The following is a 17886-nucleotide window of genomic DNA, read 5'->3' on the forward strand; positions in this document are numbered from 1 at the left end:
TCAAATCGCACGATGAGGAATCAAGAAGGGAGGTGCTCCTAACAATCCTGTAGCCTCTCGAAGATAAGTACATACGTCTCCGTACCAATCTGCGAGACTCTACTAGACTTACTCATGACTCCTGAGACCTAAGGGAACCTAGTGCTCTGATACCATGTTGTCACGACCCAAAATCCACTAAGGGTCATAATGGCACCAGACACCACTGTCAGGCAAGCCAACAACAATTTACTAGCAATTTCTTATTTTTTGTTTATTTTGAAATTAGTTCCTTTAAACAAATAAATAATAAGTAATAAACTCCACTGAATAAATGCAGATGTCTTTATAAAATTTAACTACTGAAAAATCTCGTGATCATCCCAGAACCCGGTGTCACGAGTGGATGAGCATTTACTAGTGAATGAAATAAAATACAGTGATTGTCCGGAATACAAGTGGACAGAAATGAAAATACAATGCAATACTCTGAAGGAGACTCTGCTGACTGCGGGGCGCCTCGATAATGCAGCTCACCTAAGTCTCTGTACCAACCATCCACAATGCCACTAAGTCACTAGCCACACATAAACCTGTGCAACAAAAATGCACAGCAAATGTATTATGAGTACGAAAACAATGTGTACCCAGTGAGTATCCCGTTTAATCTCGAAGAAGTAGAGACGAGAGGTCGACTTCGACACTTACTAGTGGTCCAATGATAATATAGTAAAAATTGGGTGGAGATCATGGATTTTATAAAGCAATTATAAACTCATACAGCCAGATAGCAGGTAGACAACTTCTCAATAATAAAAGGGTTTCCAAAAATTTACTTTTCATTATCTTTATCCATTTATCTCTAGCCAGGAAAGGCAAGTATCAACATTAAAAATTCTCAGGAAAACAATATAAGCATGGGCATATCCTGCCGAGGTCGTATAGCCCAATCCAACATAAATGTAAAATGTGCACTACCGAGGGTCGAACGACGCGAACCATAAATGCATCTATTACCCCGCTCGCGAATCATACATGCGACGTGGTCAACATAAATAAACAAATACCCCGCTCGTGAATCATACATGCGACGCGGGCACACATAGATACACACAGTCAAACAGCCAATTAAGAATTTATCGGAGAATGTTTATCCAAATAAAAGTCAATTCTCTTTTAATAATTTAAGAAAAATTAAGTTTAATCCTTCTAGAAATTTATTTACCAATTCGATAGGATTTAGGCAATTCAAATGTCAATAAGATTATAAATATTCCAAATATAGCATGTTTTTGGGTCCTAGACTACCCGGACTTAAACATAATAGTAGCTACGCACGAACTCTCATCACCTCGTGCGTACGTAGCCCCCACAAATAGGAGCACATAACCAATATTTCACCTATGGGGACAATTCCCTCTTACAAGGTTAGAAAGGAGACTCACCTCGCTCCGAAGATCCATAACCAACATTCCACGCCCTTTCAAAGACCCGAGTCGATGAATGCTCCAAAACTAGCCAATAATTATGTATATCCATTAACATATGTTCAATTACTCAATACAATCCAATATATAACAATTCCTAACCCCGATCGAAAAGTTGACAAAATTGCCCTCGGGTTCACGTGCCCGGATTTCGAAATTTTTTGAAGACAAAGTTTACCCATGAACTCACGAACTCAAATATATGATTTTCTCTTAATTTCATACCCAAAATCGTGGTCAAAATCCAAGAATACAAATTTTCTAGGTTTTCCTCGAACCCCTGAATTTCTACCAATTTACATGCTAAAATCCATACATAATCACTATATTTAACTCAAGATAGGTAGAGTTAGCTTACCTTGTCGTTGATGATGAAAACCCCACTTGAAGCTCTCCAAAATCATCCACACCAAATTAAAATGGGGAAAAATGACCAACCCCCGATTTTAACAGAACTTACTGCCTCCAGCACTTCCGCACCTGCGGTCACAAGAACGCTTTTGTGTTTCCGCAGGTGCTCCCCCTCTACCGCTTCTGAAGTTTCTCTCCAGGCTGCCCTTTCCGCTTCTGTGCCTCAACACCCGCAGGTGCAGTCCCGCTTCTGTGGCGAGATGACCGCATCTGCAGTCCTTACACTCCCAACCCAAAATCGCATCTGCGACTCTCCTGATCGCTTTTGCTACTCCGCATCTGCGGCCCAAGCCTCGCAGGTGTGGTTACACAGAAGACATCTGCTTCACTTCCTCTTCCAATTTCCAAAATTGATCAGTTAACCATCCGGAATTCACCCGAGGCCCTCGGGACCCTAACCAATTATACCAACCAATCCCAAAACACACTACGGACTTGACCGAGTCCTCAAACCATATCCAACAATGCTAAAATCATGAATCGACCTCCAATCCAAGCTTAAAGAACTTTAGAATTTCAAACTTCAACATTCGATGTTGAAACCTATTAAATCACATCTGATTGACCTCAAACTTTGCACACAAGTCATATTTGACATTACGGACCTACTCCAACTTCTGAAATCGGATTCCGACCACGATATCAAAAAGTCCACTTCCGGTCAAACTTCTCAAAAACCTTCAAATTTTTATTTTAGCCAAATGACTCCAAAATGACACACGGACCTGGAATTCACTTCTAATCGCGCTCCCAGCACCAGAATCACCATACGGAGCTATTCCTAGACTCGGAATCCAAAACAGACATTAATAACACTGAAATGCACTTCAACCCAAACTTATGAAATTCTTCCAAAATGCTAACTTCCACAATAGGTGCCAAAATGTTCCCAGGTCTTCCAAAACTCTGTCCGGACATACGCCTAAGTTCGAAATCATCATACGAACCCGCTAGAACCTTCGAATCCCAATTCTGAGGTCGTTTGCTCAAAAATTCAATCTTAGTTAATTCCTTCAACTTAAAGCTTCCGAAATGAGAATTCTCTTTCCAAATCAACTCTGAATTACCCGGAATTCTTTTTCGACCATGCGTTCAAGTCATAATACCTGAAATGAAGCTGCTCATGGCCTCAAACTGCTGAACGACGCGCTAGAGCTCAAAACGACCGGTCTGGAATATTATCATTGGCTTGTCGGCCTCTCCTTTGAGCTTGAGGTACTATAGGAACCTCATCATCAATATTGTCATCTACCTCCTCCCCTGACGGAATATCTCCAAGATGTGGGTTGTTTGCTGCCATTTTGTACCTGAAGTTGTGACACACACAAATTAGTAACAAAGAAGGAAAGAAGAACAATACACATAACTATTTAGATAGATAGCCAAAGCTGTTAGTTCCCCGGTAACGGCGCCAAGAAGTGATCGAGGCCAACCCTGCACTACTACAAAGTAGCGAGAGTGGTCGAAGTAGCTTTTACCCGAGAAAGTCGGGATCAATTTTCACAGGGAGCTAGAAATGGGAATTGAGTTTCTATCTAAATTAGAGATGCATAATTGCTCCTAATTGCACTTCTAATCATAGTTGGTTTTAATATTACTTCTAAATTTATACTAATAAGATGCTAAATTAAGCTAAGAGTAAACTATTGAATGTTGTCTAAATAGTTAAAAGACACTAGGGAAGTGACTTTCTCCTAGGTGGATACTTGACGGGTTCTCGAGTCTAAGGCTAGGTTGTCATGTTGGGGATACTCACTCTATACCTCTCAATAGTTTGAGTGATTTTGCCCTAATTGACTTTCTCAAGACCAATTGGGTATGATAATTTGTGCAAGCAATTGAGGTTCAAGTCGGTTATTACTATCTCTAGGTTTAACCCTTTAATTGGGGCTATCAATCTCTTAAATACGCCCCAATTCCTTTTTGAACTAATTTTCATAGACTTATGCTCTCTTTCTTAAGAAGAGCCCAAGTCAAATAGGCACAAATTAGTGTTTGCAACCACTAATTCAACATTAAAACCATAAATTAGTCCAAATATCAAACACACATAGACATTCAAGCCTTAAAACACAAGACCCATCAAATACCCGCACTAGGGTTGAGCCACAACCCTAGCTAATGGGTCTAGCTACTCATGATAATAGAAGAAAACAAAGAAATAGATGGAAAAACCCCATAATATTTAATTACTAGCTAAAACTTAAAGATTCAATGATAAAACTATTGTAAAATTACTCAAAATAGTAAAAGGACATTATTCATGAGCACAGCTCCGCTTAAAACTACCACTGATGACCTAAAAATGGGAAAAGAAACTATTTATACTAGGCCGAATTTTCTGGACAAAAATACCCCGGGGGGGGGGGGGGTAGTGCGGTCCGCACAAAATCGAGCGCGGTCGCACTGAGGCTCTTGGCTTAAAACTTCTGCTCTCTGAACTTGGCCACCGCGGGCCGCACAAAATGCACCGCCGCCCTGGTGGCTTCTGTTGCGGTCCGCACAAAAAGGACCGCGGACCGCATTGGCAATGATTCCCAAATTGGCAATTCTCTGAACTCCAGCTTTGCGGACCACACAATATCGAGTGCAGCCGCAATGAAGCCAATGCGATCCGAATGAAATGCTTTGCGGTCGTATTGCTTGAATGTCTGAAATGAGCATCTCTATGAACTTCCTCTTTGCGGACCGCACAGAATTGAGTGCGGCTGCATTGGTCCTGTTACACTGTGCTTGGACTTGTTCTTGGCACTTGTGCATGTTTCACTCCTTTTTGAGCTGGTTTTGACGGATTGTCACCTTATTGACCAAACTCTGCTATCAAGTACAACATGTAAGCCTTTGAGACTATTTTGTATACATTTCTAATCAAAACTCAAGTAAGAAGGAGTGTAAAATGTATCATAATCCCTAGTTATCAGTTGGTATAAATAAATACTTGTTTTTCTATAAAATAAAAAAAATGTGGCTATAAGTAATAATATTTTAAAATTTTGTTGGTTTATCATAAACATGGTGTAATAGTTTGCTATAGGAGGTAAAATTTTCTTTAAAAAACCAGCAGTACCCCTCCCCCTCCCCAATTTTTAATCCAAAAAAGCTTGAGTGGAGCCTACCCACCTACAAAAAGTAAAGATTTTTGGTCCCACGTGCTAGCTAAGGCGTTATCTCGGACATTGTTGCTTATATTTTGGCTCCAGATCACAAAATTTTCGACTTTCTAAAACCTGAAATCGAGGTATTCCGACTTAGTTTTTGTTAAAACTTGTATAAAAATGCATATTAGTTGTTTTTTTATGTGCTCTATGTTATTTTGTGATTGTTTTGCAATTTAATTAATTTGTTATTTTTTGTCCGGACTATAGTATTAGTGTGCTACAAAAATAGAGAAATTATTATTAGTTGTTAAAAAATATTAATTAGTTATTTTTTACTGTGGTATATGTAATTTTGTGATTATTTTGTGATTAAATTGATTTATTATTTTTATCCGATTTAGATTATTAATTTGCTAAAAGACTAGTAAACTAGATAAATTTTTACTTTAGTTCCCTATAGTGATATCTTGTGGCCTAATGTAGTGTTCGTATTTGTAATCTACTCACTTTTTAGCGTAGTACAACGTAGTGCCCTTTAGCGTAGTATCCTTATAGTTATAGAAATGAATCATTTAAATATCTCTTATTCCCAAAAATACATCAAAAAGCTGATATTCAAACACAAATTATCTCCAATTATAGTCAACAGATGTAAGAACATAAGAATTCAGGTTACATTGGTGCTACTGGCCTCAAATATTGTGTCCGAAACCAAAATGTGATTATTTAATAATTAAATCTTGTATAGTTATGAAAATTAATTATTGAATTTTAGTATAGTAAAAAATAAGTCAATAACAAACAAACATATTAAATAATAAAACTAACATATTAAATAATAAAACTAACATATAAAATAACAAACTTGTTGAGTGAAAAATCGAAAAAAAAATTTCTCATCACGAACATTAGAATTCAGGATACAATTGGTGCTACTGGGCCTCAAATATTGTGTCCGGAACCAAAATGTGAATATTTAATGATTAAATCATGTATAGTAAAAAATAGGTGAATAACTAACAAACGTATAAAATAATAAAATCAATATATAAATTAATAAAACTAACACAGAAAATAATAAAACTAACATACTAAAGTAAAGTATAAAATATAAAATTACAATATTGAAAATGTATCAACCTAAATAACAATATAGTAAAAATATCGAATAAAATTTAATATTCAAAGCAATAGAAAAGAAAAATAATGTAATTAATTTTGTTCAATTTACAGTAGTCGTCATGGAGGTTTCGCTTTTACATCCCGGACCTGCCTCCCTAGAACTACTACTGCTACAGGCCGAGCATAGGTCTTCCTACATATGGGAGGGGGAGTTATTAGCCCAGACTTTACGTTCTAGAGAATAGACGGCGTGTGAGACTTTCTTAAGGACCACCAATTCCATCCTCGTGTAGTCAGACGCTTGCAGGATATGGGGTTTTATAGGATCATTGAGATTGGCTGGCTGCAGCTGGATTGGTCTTTGATCACGGCTTTGATAGAGTGGTGGCGACCAAAGACACACACATTCCATTTGCCCTTTGGCAATGCCACTATCACGTTGTAGGACGTAAAGGTCCTGTATGGGCTGCCGGTTGATAGACTTGCTATTCTTTGCCGCAAGGCATGAGAGATTATAGGGGAGCTGAGTACTTGGACATGTTGTAGTGGCTCACCGACATCCGGCTAGAGGATGAGGGTGTATTAGTTGGGGCTAGTCATCTTGCGTTGACGCCCATCCTGCTGCATTTGGAGGCCATGCATGATGATATTACTCATGATACATCGGAGCTTCATATTAACCGGTACGCGAGGTCGCTGCTACTGCGTATGTTTGGAGGCGTATTGTTTTCGAACACTTCGGGAAACCTAGTCAGCTTGAAATTTCTTCATCATCTTAAGTGGCTAGATGATTTACATTAGTACAACTAGGGTGCTGCTATATTTGGTTACTTGTACCGGCAGATATGCCGGGCATGCATGGGCACCCAGCGAGACATTGCAGGATTTATACCGTTGCTGCAGGTGAAAACATAGTCAAATACTCTCTTCATTATAACATTCATCATAAAAATATACCTTAAATTTTACGTCCAAATTATATATTGGGTTTGGGTCTGGGAGCGGTTCCTGTAGTTTCAGTCACCTCTACCACTCATAACTCAGGATGCACCACCTCAACCGTTTCTTCCTTTGGCTAGGAGGTGGGTTGAGAGGCAGGGATACGAACGCGAGTACGAGGCTCGATATAATCTCCCCTATTGCAGAGATTTGTTGGATTTGCTGGAGGACGCGCAGGTAATTCTATACTTAAGTTTACTTGGCCTGCGTTAGATATGTGTTTTGTTTACTCATGGTTCCTGTTTTTATGTAATAGTTCATTTGGAGGCCATATAGCGACGAGCTAATAGTTGGTTTTCCTAACTATTGCTCGACCTGGAGACTTATCTGGAGCTCTTCCGTCCCGTTGATACGTCTCGATATTGTCGAGCATCATGCCACTGAGCGAATCCTTCGCCAGTTTGGTCGACCACAACTTTTACCTCCACCGCCATCTTGGGTTAGGATACATTACCGGCGGGATGATTGTTCGAGGGTGGACGAGGCATATGAGGCATGGGTAGAGGCATAAATCGAGATTGGGACAAGCGGCGTGACCAGATTTCGCCACCCCTCCACCAGAGCTTATGGCTGGTGCGCGTGAGCATATCAGCTGGTACCACAGCATTACCCGACTTATCATCGGGAATCCCGTTCATCGCGCTGGCGGTCAGTTCATTTCATACGCTAGGAGGCATGAGGCACTAGTATGTTATTTGGTATACTTAGTTATAACGTTAACATTATCATTTCATAATAAATATTTTACATGTTGTGCAGGTTATTGGACTACATATGTTCCACCAGTTGGGACAGCAGATGCAACAACATGTCAGAAGGGAGCCGCTTTGCACGACTATGGCCTTCAGGTTACAGATTTGGCGGCCCGGACATTGCAGTGAGCCCGGGATGATAAATGCTTAGCATACAAGGTTGATTATATGGCGCTAGAGCAGTATCATCGTGGGCCAGCAGTGCAGCCTGAACATGGTCGGCATGGTAAGGTGTTCCATGAGGCGGGGGTATGCCACGAGGTAGGGGTGTCCCACGAGGTCGTGGGGGTCGGCGAGGAGGTGGTCCCCAGCAAGAGGGAGTTGAGGCACCTATTGAGGATGTTGAAGTTGATCATATAGGTGACCACCCTGATCCTAGTGATGTGCCTTCATTTAGCTTGGGGCTTACTCCAAGGACTTCGTAGGTGACTCGTCAGCTCCATTGTCGATTGCGGGCACGATCTTTACCTCATATGGCTGTGATGCGTTGTTTGCTGACCCTCCAGAGGCATAGACAGTTGCTGATGCTCGTCCGGTATGAGATGTGGATAGTGAGCGCTGACTTAGCTATGGCTCATCACCGAGGGATGCTGAGGATCTTCTACAGGATTTGGTTAGTTTGCATTACTATTACTTAATTTTTGTGTTTTTCATTGATTATTCATAATATCTAAAACATATTTTTTTAAGCCATCATCTTTGCCCGTCGCGGAGGCCACTAGGTACGACACTCACATGCTTGAGACGGATGAGTATATTTAGGAGCCCACTGCGACCATGGTAAGACATTCTAATTATTTTTATGAAATCACTATTGCATATTTCATATACTAAAATATGTCATTATTCTGTAGGTTATTGCTGCACCGACGACCCCTTTTACCGAGCCTGCCATCCTAACTGACGATCATGATGCAGCCCATCCTCCGATAAAGAGGCGTCGTGATAAGGATGATCCTAATAGTGTAGCCGGGCGGGATGGGATACGCCTCAGGGAACGGCTGCATTAAAGCATACAGGATGTGGGACACATTAATTTTTTTTTTTTAATTTTATGTACATATGACATTCAGTAAATAATAAAAACTATTTTTATTGTTTACATTATATGTGCATTATGTTTTTATTTCTCCGGTTCTTCGTTATTTTAATACTACAACACAAACACAAATATAGCAACTTAACATAATTTAAATTCAGTACAAATAATAAAAATACAAGACACGAAAAACATAAAGATAAAATACTACACTCAACACATACATGTCATTGTTTAGTCACTATAGCCTAGTATTCTCTGCTCCAACCACTTAAATTTCTCTTCCAGCTTATTTTTTTCTTCTTCCGCCTCTTTTAGTTTCTCCTGCAATGTCGCAATTTCTCATTTCATTTCAAACTCATGGCGTTGGCATTCGCAGTTCATTTTCCAAATATAATGCAAAGATTCTTTGTAGCATTCCTGCTCAATGGATTCATCTACTATTCCTCAAAATTGCAATAATTTTCATCATTACCTCCAAACCTGTTTACACACATCTAGTATCTGCGCCAACATGACCATCGGACCAACATGACTTCATCATACATTGTTTTCCACAATAGCACATTGGTTGGTCATTGCGTCCAGACATTTGTTAATGCAAAAAAAAAATACCCTGCTTTTATGAAAAGTTTTGCTATTTGTTTTGGTTAAGCGCAGATAACAACTAAAATGCGCTAGTTATTTATAGGCAAGATAACACACATAATATAGTATTTAACCGTGATATGCTTCGCGTACTAAAGATTCTTTTGGGTACAATATAACTTTTGCAGGCGAGCAACTTTTTACATCGATAAGACAACCCACATAACATAGTATTTAACCGCGCTATGCTTCGCGTTTAAAGATTCTTTCAGGTACAAAGTAGCTTGGGGCACCGGGTGTCAAGTAAAGGAATTTAGGTGGATCGCGCTAAAGTTGACGTGATAGCAAAGCTTCCACCTCCCACTTCAGTCAAGGAAATCAGAAGCTTCCTTGGGCATGCCAGTTTCTACCGGAGATTCATAGAAGATTTTTTAAAAATTGCCAACCCTCTCTGTAAGTTGTTAGAAAAAGATCACCCCTTTTTGTTTTCTGATGATTGCAGGGTAGCATTCGAGGAGCTGAAAAAGAGGCTGGTCACAACACCTATCATTGTTGCCCCCGACTGGGAGCAACCATTTGAACTCATGAGTGATGCCAGTGACTACGCAGTGGGGGCAGTGCTAGGACAACGGAAAGACAAGCTAATGCATCCAATCTACTATGCCAGTAGAACGCTGAGTGGAGCCCAGTTGAACTATACTGTGACTAAGAAGGAGATGTTGGCTGTGGTGTTTGCTTTCGACAAATTCAGATCGTACCTGATTGGCTCTAAGGTAATTGTGTACACTAATCATGTAGCTCTCAGGTATTTGATTGAGAAGAAGGAGTCTAAGTTGCACCTGATTCGTTGGGTGTTGCTACTGTAAGAATTTGACCTCGAAATTCGTGACCGTAAGGGCACAGAAAACCAAGTCGCTGACCATCTATCACGACTTAAGGGAGCTGAAAACTCAGTTGAGGTTGAGGATATTCTAGAAACTTTTCCAGACGAGCAGCCAATTGCTACTAGTCTTGAGGAAGTGCCATGGTATGCAGGCTTTGCAAATTACCTGGCCAGCGGTATAGTTCCCTATGACCTTTCCTCTGTACAAAAGAAAAGGTTTTATCGTGACTGCCGCATGTATTATTGGGATGAACCTTACCTGTTTTGAATATGTATTGATAATATGATCCAGAGGTGCGTCCCCGAGATAGAACAATCTTCTGTTTTGCAGGCATGTCATGCATCAGCATATGGAGGGCATTTTGGAGGAGTCAGGACAGTTGTGAAAGTGCTAGAGGCCAGTTTCTTTTGGCCAACAGTGTTTCAAGATGCGCACCAATGGGTGAAGGGCTGCAACGAATGTCAGCGAACCGAGAACATTTCCCGTCGCCATGAGATTCCCATGAACCCGATTCAAGAAGTGTAAGTATTTGATGTCTGGGGGATTGACTTCATGGGACCTTTCGTCAGCTCCTTTGGCAATAAGTTCATACTTGTTGCTGTGGATTACGTGTCCAAATGGGTAGAAGCTGCAGCGTTGCCCACTAATGATGCAAGAGTGGTGGTAGGGTTTTTGAAGAAGAACATATTCACCCGTTTGGGGACCCCGAGACCGATTATCAGTGACGGAGGCACCCACTTCTGTAATAGAGCCTTCGAGAAGTTGCTAGCAAAGTATGATGTACGCCACAAGGTGACAACCCCTTATCACCTGCAGACCAGTGGACGGGTGGAAATGTCTAATAGAGAGATAAAGAGTGTATTGACCAAGACTGTAAACGCCACTAGAACTGATTGGGGGAAAAAGCTAGATGATGCACTCTGGGCTTATAGAACTGATTTTAAAACACCAATTGGTATGTCACCATATAATGCTAAGAAACTAACCTTTAGATGAGTCATGTAATTAGTAAGGAAAAATGCTACATATAACTTTTAAGTGTCTACAAGAAACGGGACCCAAATGTTGGTTACACTGCAAGTCGAACACAACCAATATTCTCAAATGTTGAACCTGCTATTAGTTTCCATAATTTTTTATCATGACAAAATGACATTCTCTGATCCTTATTAATTCAACTTAACCAGTAGTGAAAATGGAGTCCTGAAATCACAGCGGAACCTCAAAACTTGCATATTGAAAGTAGTAGTGATGTCATTCTCATGCTCAAGATGGCCATTCAGTAACTTCCACAATGTATATAACCACTTGCCTACTGTTATTTCCATCACTATCAATAAGCTGAACGTGTTTAATACTTAATGGAGAAAATTTTTAAAGAAAAAAAGGACAGGGCCAACTTAGATTTTGAATTCTTTGGAAGTTAAAGAATTGTAAAGGTGACAAAGACTTATTAGGAAAAGAAAAAATAATTAAATGTACATTTCATCCATGAAAGTTGGACTTTTATAAATAGCCAAAGATGGAAATCAAAATAGTTGGTTAAGCTTGGAAAAAGCATGTATTATAAAAACTTACAAGTGTGCATAAATATAGCAACTAATCAACAATTACCACCACAAGAAAAGCAGAAAACACCAAGGGATTTGCAGCATAAGACTTACACATTGTGCATGAACATAAAGTATCACTTAAATGTGCAAATATGAAGACAAATGTTAACTCTTTCTGTCCCATTTTATGTGGCACACTTTCCTTATAAATCTGTCCCAAAAGAATGATACATTCTTATATTTGGAAATAATTTAACTATAAACTTCTCATTTACCCCCCTAATGAGATGATTTTAGCCATACAAATGTCTATGTCTTGGTACAAACTACAAGTTTCAAAAGTCTTTCTTTTTTTCTTAAACTCCATGTCCAGTCAAACAGGAATGAGGGAGGGAGTAATATAGTCACAGAAGTTACTTAAAAAGCAGAAAAAAGTCACTAACCTGCCTTTGCCTGCGACGCTGCAATATACCGATAGCCCAAGCTATAATGTAACAAGGTAAAAGAAAACCGGCAGCACGGAGTAGGAAAAGCTGTGTCAAGGATCAACCAGATCATTAGTCCCACACTCCTTACCATAGAGTATACAGTATGTCATAAACTCATCTTAGAAACTAACAAACAGAAATAATATTCCTTGTACTACTTACGGAGAAAAAAACGGAAACATCATCCTCATCCTCATCAGCATTTCCAATGGTCAGAGCATGCCTCAATAACAGAAGGGCCATTAACTGCAGGAAAACAGAGTGCATCATTCAATAAGGTGAGCAAACAAAGTAAGAAGATTTAAAACAAAACTTTGTCATGAAGATCCACAGGTTTTGACATCCATAAACACGTAGGGCTACATGCCGTACCGCAAAAATCTTCAATATATTTAGGCAAGAAACTAATTCTCATGTCTGATCCAATTGGACAACCAGAAGAAAAGCAGCACAAGAAATAAGAAGAGTAATAGAAGGAGAAGAGGAGAACAAAAGCATGAGCTCCACCAAGAAACCATTTCAACAACTTGCAGGGAGAATCTTGAAAGACAAGCATGAGTGTGTAAATAACCAACACCAGGATAGAATTATATAGAAAAAGGGTGGATGAGTTAATATCTTCTTTTTTTTTTTGATAAATAACTTTTTCTCTTACATATCAATACTAAAATATGACTCCAATACGATGAAAATCGATGAGACGAGCTGAAAGATGCATCCTTGGTAAAATTCTATAACCAATTCAATTTCACTCTGAAGTCTATTCCTAAATTACCATTACAAAGCTTAACATGAAATTCATGTATCACACTACCAAGGTTACTCCCACCCTCCTGTCAAGAGAAGCTTTTCTATCCATTCATGTATATACTAGCCAGAGGAACCATTCTAATGCATGCCCAACATTACTATTTGCCACTACTTAGCAAAAGAAAGTTTGCCATGCAATGGAACTACATGATATAGCTTCAGTTGCTTACTATTAAAGCAGCAGAACGACAAAATGCAGCTCCACTAGCATTTGAATCAGCATATTCATCATAGTCAGCGTCTAGAAGACGGCGTTCAGCGGCAGCCATTGCAAGAAGTCGTGGATCATGTAAGTCAATCTGAGTGCCACCCACTGTCCAACCTCTACTTAATCCACGTGGTTGAATTCATCATTGATACATAAGACAGAAAAGAAGCTTTTCAACACAGCAAGATTGCAAAAAGATGCTCTATTTATATTTCAATTGCTATATGACCACAGAGGCACCAGAAGCAGAGAGAAAGTGTCTGGATTTTATTGAACAATAAACCCAGAAAAACACCGTCAATGGAAAGAATTAAGGACAGAAAAAAAATAGTCAGAACAGATCACTTAACATAGGCAGAAGATATTAACGACAAAAAGTGGCATCATTGTAATTATCAGATTATGTTACAAAATTTAGTAACAAGGCCAAATTATGCACTAATAGTATATATCGTGAAAATTAAAATATCCCAAAAGATAAAAAGTTAAACATGTTATACGAACAGTAAATGGCAAAGATCTTTGCGGCTAGTTAATACTCTTATTTCTAAGTATTTTTTAAGAAGCCATAGTTGTTGGTCCACGGGAAAAGAAAAATATTTTCATCCCAATGAAGCTGAGTTTTCATTTAACTACAACTCAATTTAATGCAGAACTCAATTTGTTAGTAAGCGAGGCTTTTTCTTTGCCTCAATAGGATTAGTAAGGTAAGGTTTAGCCCGGTTAGTGTTGCCTTGGTCCTATGCCTTTAGAAATTATCCACACGGCTATGAGATTATATGCCCTCGTGAGACTTTGCAGGCAGCTACACCATGAATCCTCTACATGAGGCTGTCATAGGCAATGTGAGGCGCAGATGAGTGATTATATAGCCAAGGCATATGGGTAACAATACCGGTGCTATTGTCCCCCTTATTTGTACTTTTCCTAATTGTTGTATTCTTCTTTTCTTTTATTAATATAAAAACTAGCCCTAGGCACTTGCCTAGCAGATTGCCAAAAAAAAAAAAATAATAACAAAAATCAACATAAATAGTATGTAACTGTCACTGAACACCAATGATTTTTTTCTATGATTAAGGCTTCTGTTAGTGAAAAATGTTTGCTAAAATCTATCAAATAGCTGAGCATATTGTGAGGTTTCTGAAGAAGCAGAGGAGATTCACATATTCAAGTACACGGGAAGCCTAAATACAAACAACAGAAAGCTTATCCGTTGTCTTCGCTTTTTTTTTTTTTCTGGGAAAAGGGGAGAAAAGGCATCCCACAGTAAAAAAAAAAAAAAACTATATATCACATATTTTGTGCTGTAATTACCAAAATCCGCACAGTGTCAATACTCTCTAGTTAGTTTAAGGGGAATGACTGAATGGTATAAACTTTGGTACACAGATGAGAAAATAGTTATGACTTGAACATACCTAATGTCAATGGCTGTATCTTCAGATTGGGGAGGCGGTGGGGGAGCAGTATAGCCAGGTTGATAAGGCTGCAGGTTAGACAGAAAAATTTCTAAGTTTCGTAAGCCTGCCAGCTAGATAGAAAAAAATTCGTGTACTTGAACTACAAACTCCTTCAGTAAGTATTATCCAAATTTGTGATTCTAAAGTATCAATGTCCTATATTTCTGAAGTAAGAAAATGAATATACAGCTGAATTGCTGCATAGGAATTCGTGACACTCCTTCTAGCCAGGAAAGAGTATTGAGGAAGGAAAGTGCAGGCACACATCAAATAAATACGGTTGTCTATACTCTCGGCTAGTACAGAGTCAATTATGACATCTCACTATCTCACCTTCCCTCACTCTTTTCTGGCTCAATCATCTTAACATGTTTTGGGAAGGGAAGAGGCAAAAGGTAATTATCATACTCAATGGAACGAGGTAAATAGACTATGCATTGAAATACCTGATGGCAAATCTCACAAGTTATATCTCCCTTTTCATCGCACCATCGCTGGACACATTTTCTATGAGCGTACTGGATTTTGCAACAACGAAGTAGATGAGAAATGAAGAAAGAATAGTTAGGCTACCAATAAAAGCTCATATAAGTACAAAAAAATAGTTGTTGGACATTGCATCACAGAGAGATAAAATAAACTCATCTATTCTATGGCTCCCAGACTTTAAATTCTAAGGCAAATCAAAGAGAATGTAAAGAACTATAAAAGTTTGGTATACAAATACATTTTATGAATTGCTGACAACAAAACATTTTTCAGCTTTAGTAGGTAATTGCAGCAAACAAGCTCATTGAACAAGAAGAGCATAAAAGTTTACCAACTTCATAAAGATACCTTCAAGCTGCCACTGCAACGACAAGGAACCTCCAAATTTTTCACACTATCTTCTTCCTGGCAAATCCGGCATTCCACATTCTGAAGTAATGGCTCTTCTTCACCTCCAACTCCTAGATGTTCGTTGTCATTAGCATCAATAACTGAGGACGTACCAACTACCTGAGAGCAAGATCTGCCAACAGAGGATTCTGCATCCTCGGACCTTGGCAGCGAGTGCAAAGATTCAGGTGTGATGAGACGATCAACACACAAAACCAAGTGTTCTTCCATTAGCAATTCACCAACTTATCCTAAGATCATCAAACATCATCAGCCATCTCACGTGACAAAAGTATAAGAGGAAAAATTTGGAGACGCACTAAGCAAAAGAAGATTTTCCAACCATCACACATAACAGACTACTAGGGCTATTGGTTTTGGTGAATTCAGTATACTTTAGTGCTGTATAGATTGGCTTAACCTTTGTATGGCATTGCACAAGGTTAGCCCCCTATTTTGCCAAATAAATGTTGCTACATACTAAAAAGACTATCACATGTCAAGAGAAAGGGATTTGAAAAGCATAAGATGTACATTTCTTTAATTTCCTTCTAACAAGGTTTAGGCTCCTCTCAATTAGTATAAAAAATCCACAATGCCATAAAAACGGCAAGGAAACTGGATCTCCTAGTTTGAATTCCCAAACAGATATCCCACTACCAAAGAACAGCAGCAGACTAATCAAGAGGGATGGGTCTTATTGCTTCTTTCTTTTTCGGGTAGGTAATAAACTCCATACAACAACAAACCCACTGTAATCCCACAAAGTGGGGTCTGGGAGGGGCAGAGGGTACGCAAACTTTAACCCTACCTTGTGAAGGCAGGGAGGCTTTTCAATTAGACCCCGGCCCAAGATAAAAGTAAAAGAAGCAGACACAACACATAGTAACACCAACAAGATAAGGTAATAAACTCTATAAAACTGAGATTTCAGGGCCATCCCATTTTAGTAAATATACAGCTATAATGGTGTGCTCTTGAACACAAAATTGGAGGATTGTAGCTAAACGAGCTTGAAACCTAACATCATATTAACAAATTGACCTATAAAAGCAAGTCCAAAACTCAATTCAAATTTTGGAACAAAATCAAGACCATAAATTAGTAACCAAGCTTGAAACTTCAAGCTTTGTAGATCAAAAGATGAAAAAATTAACATCTTTTACGATCAATTTCAATTAATCGCAATAAAGGGAATTAAAAAGTAAGAATCAAGAAATTCTGGACCAATTAACTCACCCAAACATAAAAAACATAAACCCAAAACAAAAAGTTACAATCTTGAACTAGGAATTTATATTAAAGAGTGTAAATTAGACACATGAATTTGAGGTGCCTGAATTAACTCACTCAAATGTAAAATCTTAAACCCAAAACGAGAAAGTTACAATCTTGAGGAAATTTAGGACAAAATACAGATGAAAAGATAAGAATTTGAGCTACCTGGATATTCAATTTTTGATGGGTTTTGCTTTTCTGAGGACAAAACTTAGAAGCTAATGAATATATACCGAGTCTTTTTCGGATGAAGAAAAGTCGCAATTACACTTTTTCCTTGTGGGGTTGCTTAGAAATTGATGATTGATAAAATAGATTAAAAGGAAATGTAGTTATAGCACTGTAGTTTAATGTTAAGTCTTTTTTACTTTATGGATTGTGTCGAAGTTTATGGATACATGTGAGAGTTAAAATTACGTATATCTCTTTTTTTTGGTTCCCAACTGGTATCCAATATCCATATTATTACCCAACTAAATTCGGATTCGCACCGGAAAGTCTCACATTGAAGAAAGCGCTTCCTAACAATCCATATACAGGGGCTCGAATCCGAAACTCTGATTAAATATAAAGAAATACTTATCACTCGACTACAACCCTTATTAGTAAATATATCTTATTTGATTAAATATGTTTAAGTAATAATAAAGTTATATTCAAAATTCGAACTTTATAAATTTGAAGATTGAAAATCACAATTCATTTTAATTGATTGAGTTCGAACTTTATTATTTATACTTATTTAAAGAATACATTTAAATATATATATATATATATATATATATATATATATATATATATATATATATATATATATATATATATATGTTTAAGCTAAAGCTATTGGA

General features: G+C 38.3%; 1 protein-coding gene across 10 annotated transcripts; it reads right to left on the reverse strand.

Moving 5' to 3' along the window:
- Window positions 1-306: 306 nt before the first annotated feature.
- Window positions 307-17339, reverse strand: LOC104246614 (uncharacterized). Of its 10 annotated transcripts, XR_011400355.1 has the most exons (9): window positions 17204-17339; window positions 15719-16011; window positions 15328-15399; window positions 14840-14907; window positions 13381-13537; window positions 12563-12646; window positions 12356-12445; window positions 2984-3184; window positions 307-572 (listed from the first exon to the last, which is right to left on the reverse strand). XR_011400355.1 is itself a non-coding variant. In XM_070147769.1 (8 exons), exons 2-8 carry the CDS (start codon window positions 15989-15991, stop codon window positions 549-551), a joined length of 768 nt encoding a protein of 255 aa, XP_070003870.1. In that variant the 5' UTR covers window positions 15992-16011; window positions 17204-17339; the 3' UTR covers window positions 307-548. The 10 variants fall into 10 exon arrangements, 9 of the variants coding, with proteins under 9 accessions (XP_070003870.1, XP_070003871.1, XP_070003869.1 ...); XM_070147769.1 differs by lacking the exon at window positions 2984-3184; XM_070147770.1 differs by lacking the exon at window positions 2984-3184 and having other exon boundaries at window positions 13381-13534; window positions 17204-17338.
- Window positions 17340-17886: the final 547 nt, after the last annotated feature.

Source organism: Nicotiana sylvestris, chromosome 6 (genome assembly GCF_000393655.2).
Source record: "Nicotiana sylvestris chromosome 6, ASM39365v2, whole genome shotgun sequence".
Taxonomy (NCBI): Eukaryota; Viridiplantae; Streptophyta; class Magnoliopsida; order Solanales; family Solanaceae; genus Nicotiana; species Nicotiana sylvestris.

Bases quoted from the DNA above. Each gene is read 5' to 3' on its own strand.
- LOC104246614 (XM_070147761.1), bottom strand. From the start codon at position 15,991: ATGGAAGAACACTTGGTTTTGTGTGTTGATCGTCTCATCACACCTGAA. The intron at 13,538-14,839 runs GTATGTTCAAGT...ACGTGGATTAAG, and splicing joins GATACAGCCATTGACATTAG to TAGAGGTTGGACAGTGGGTG. The intron at 12,446-12,562 runs GTAAGTAGTACA...TCCTTGACACAG, and splicing joins ATGTTTCCGTTTTTTTCTCC to CTTTTCCTACTCCGTGCTGC.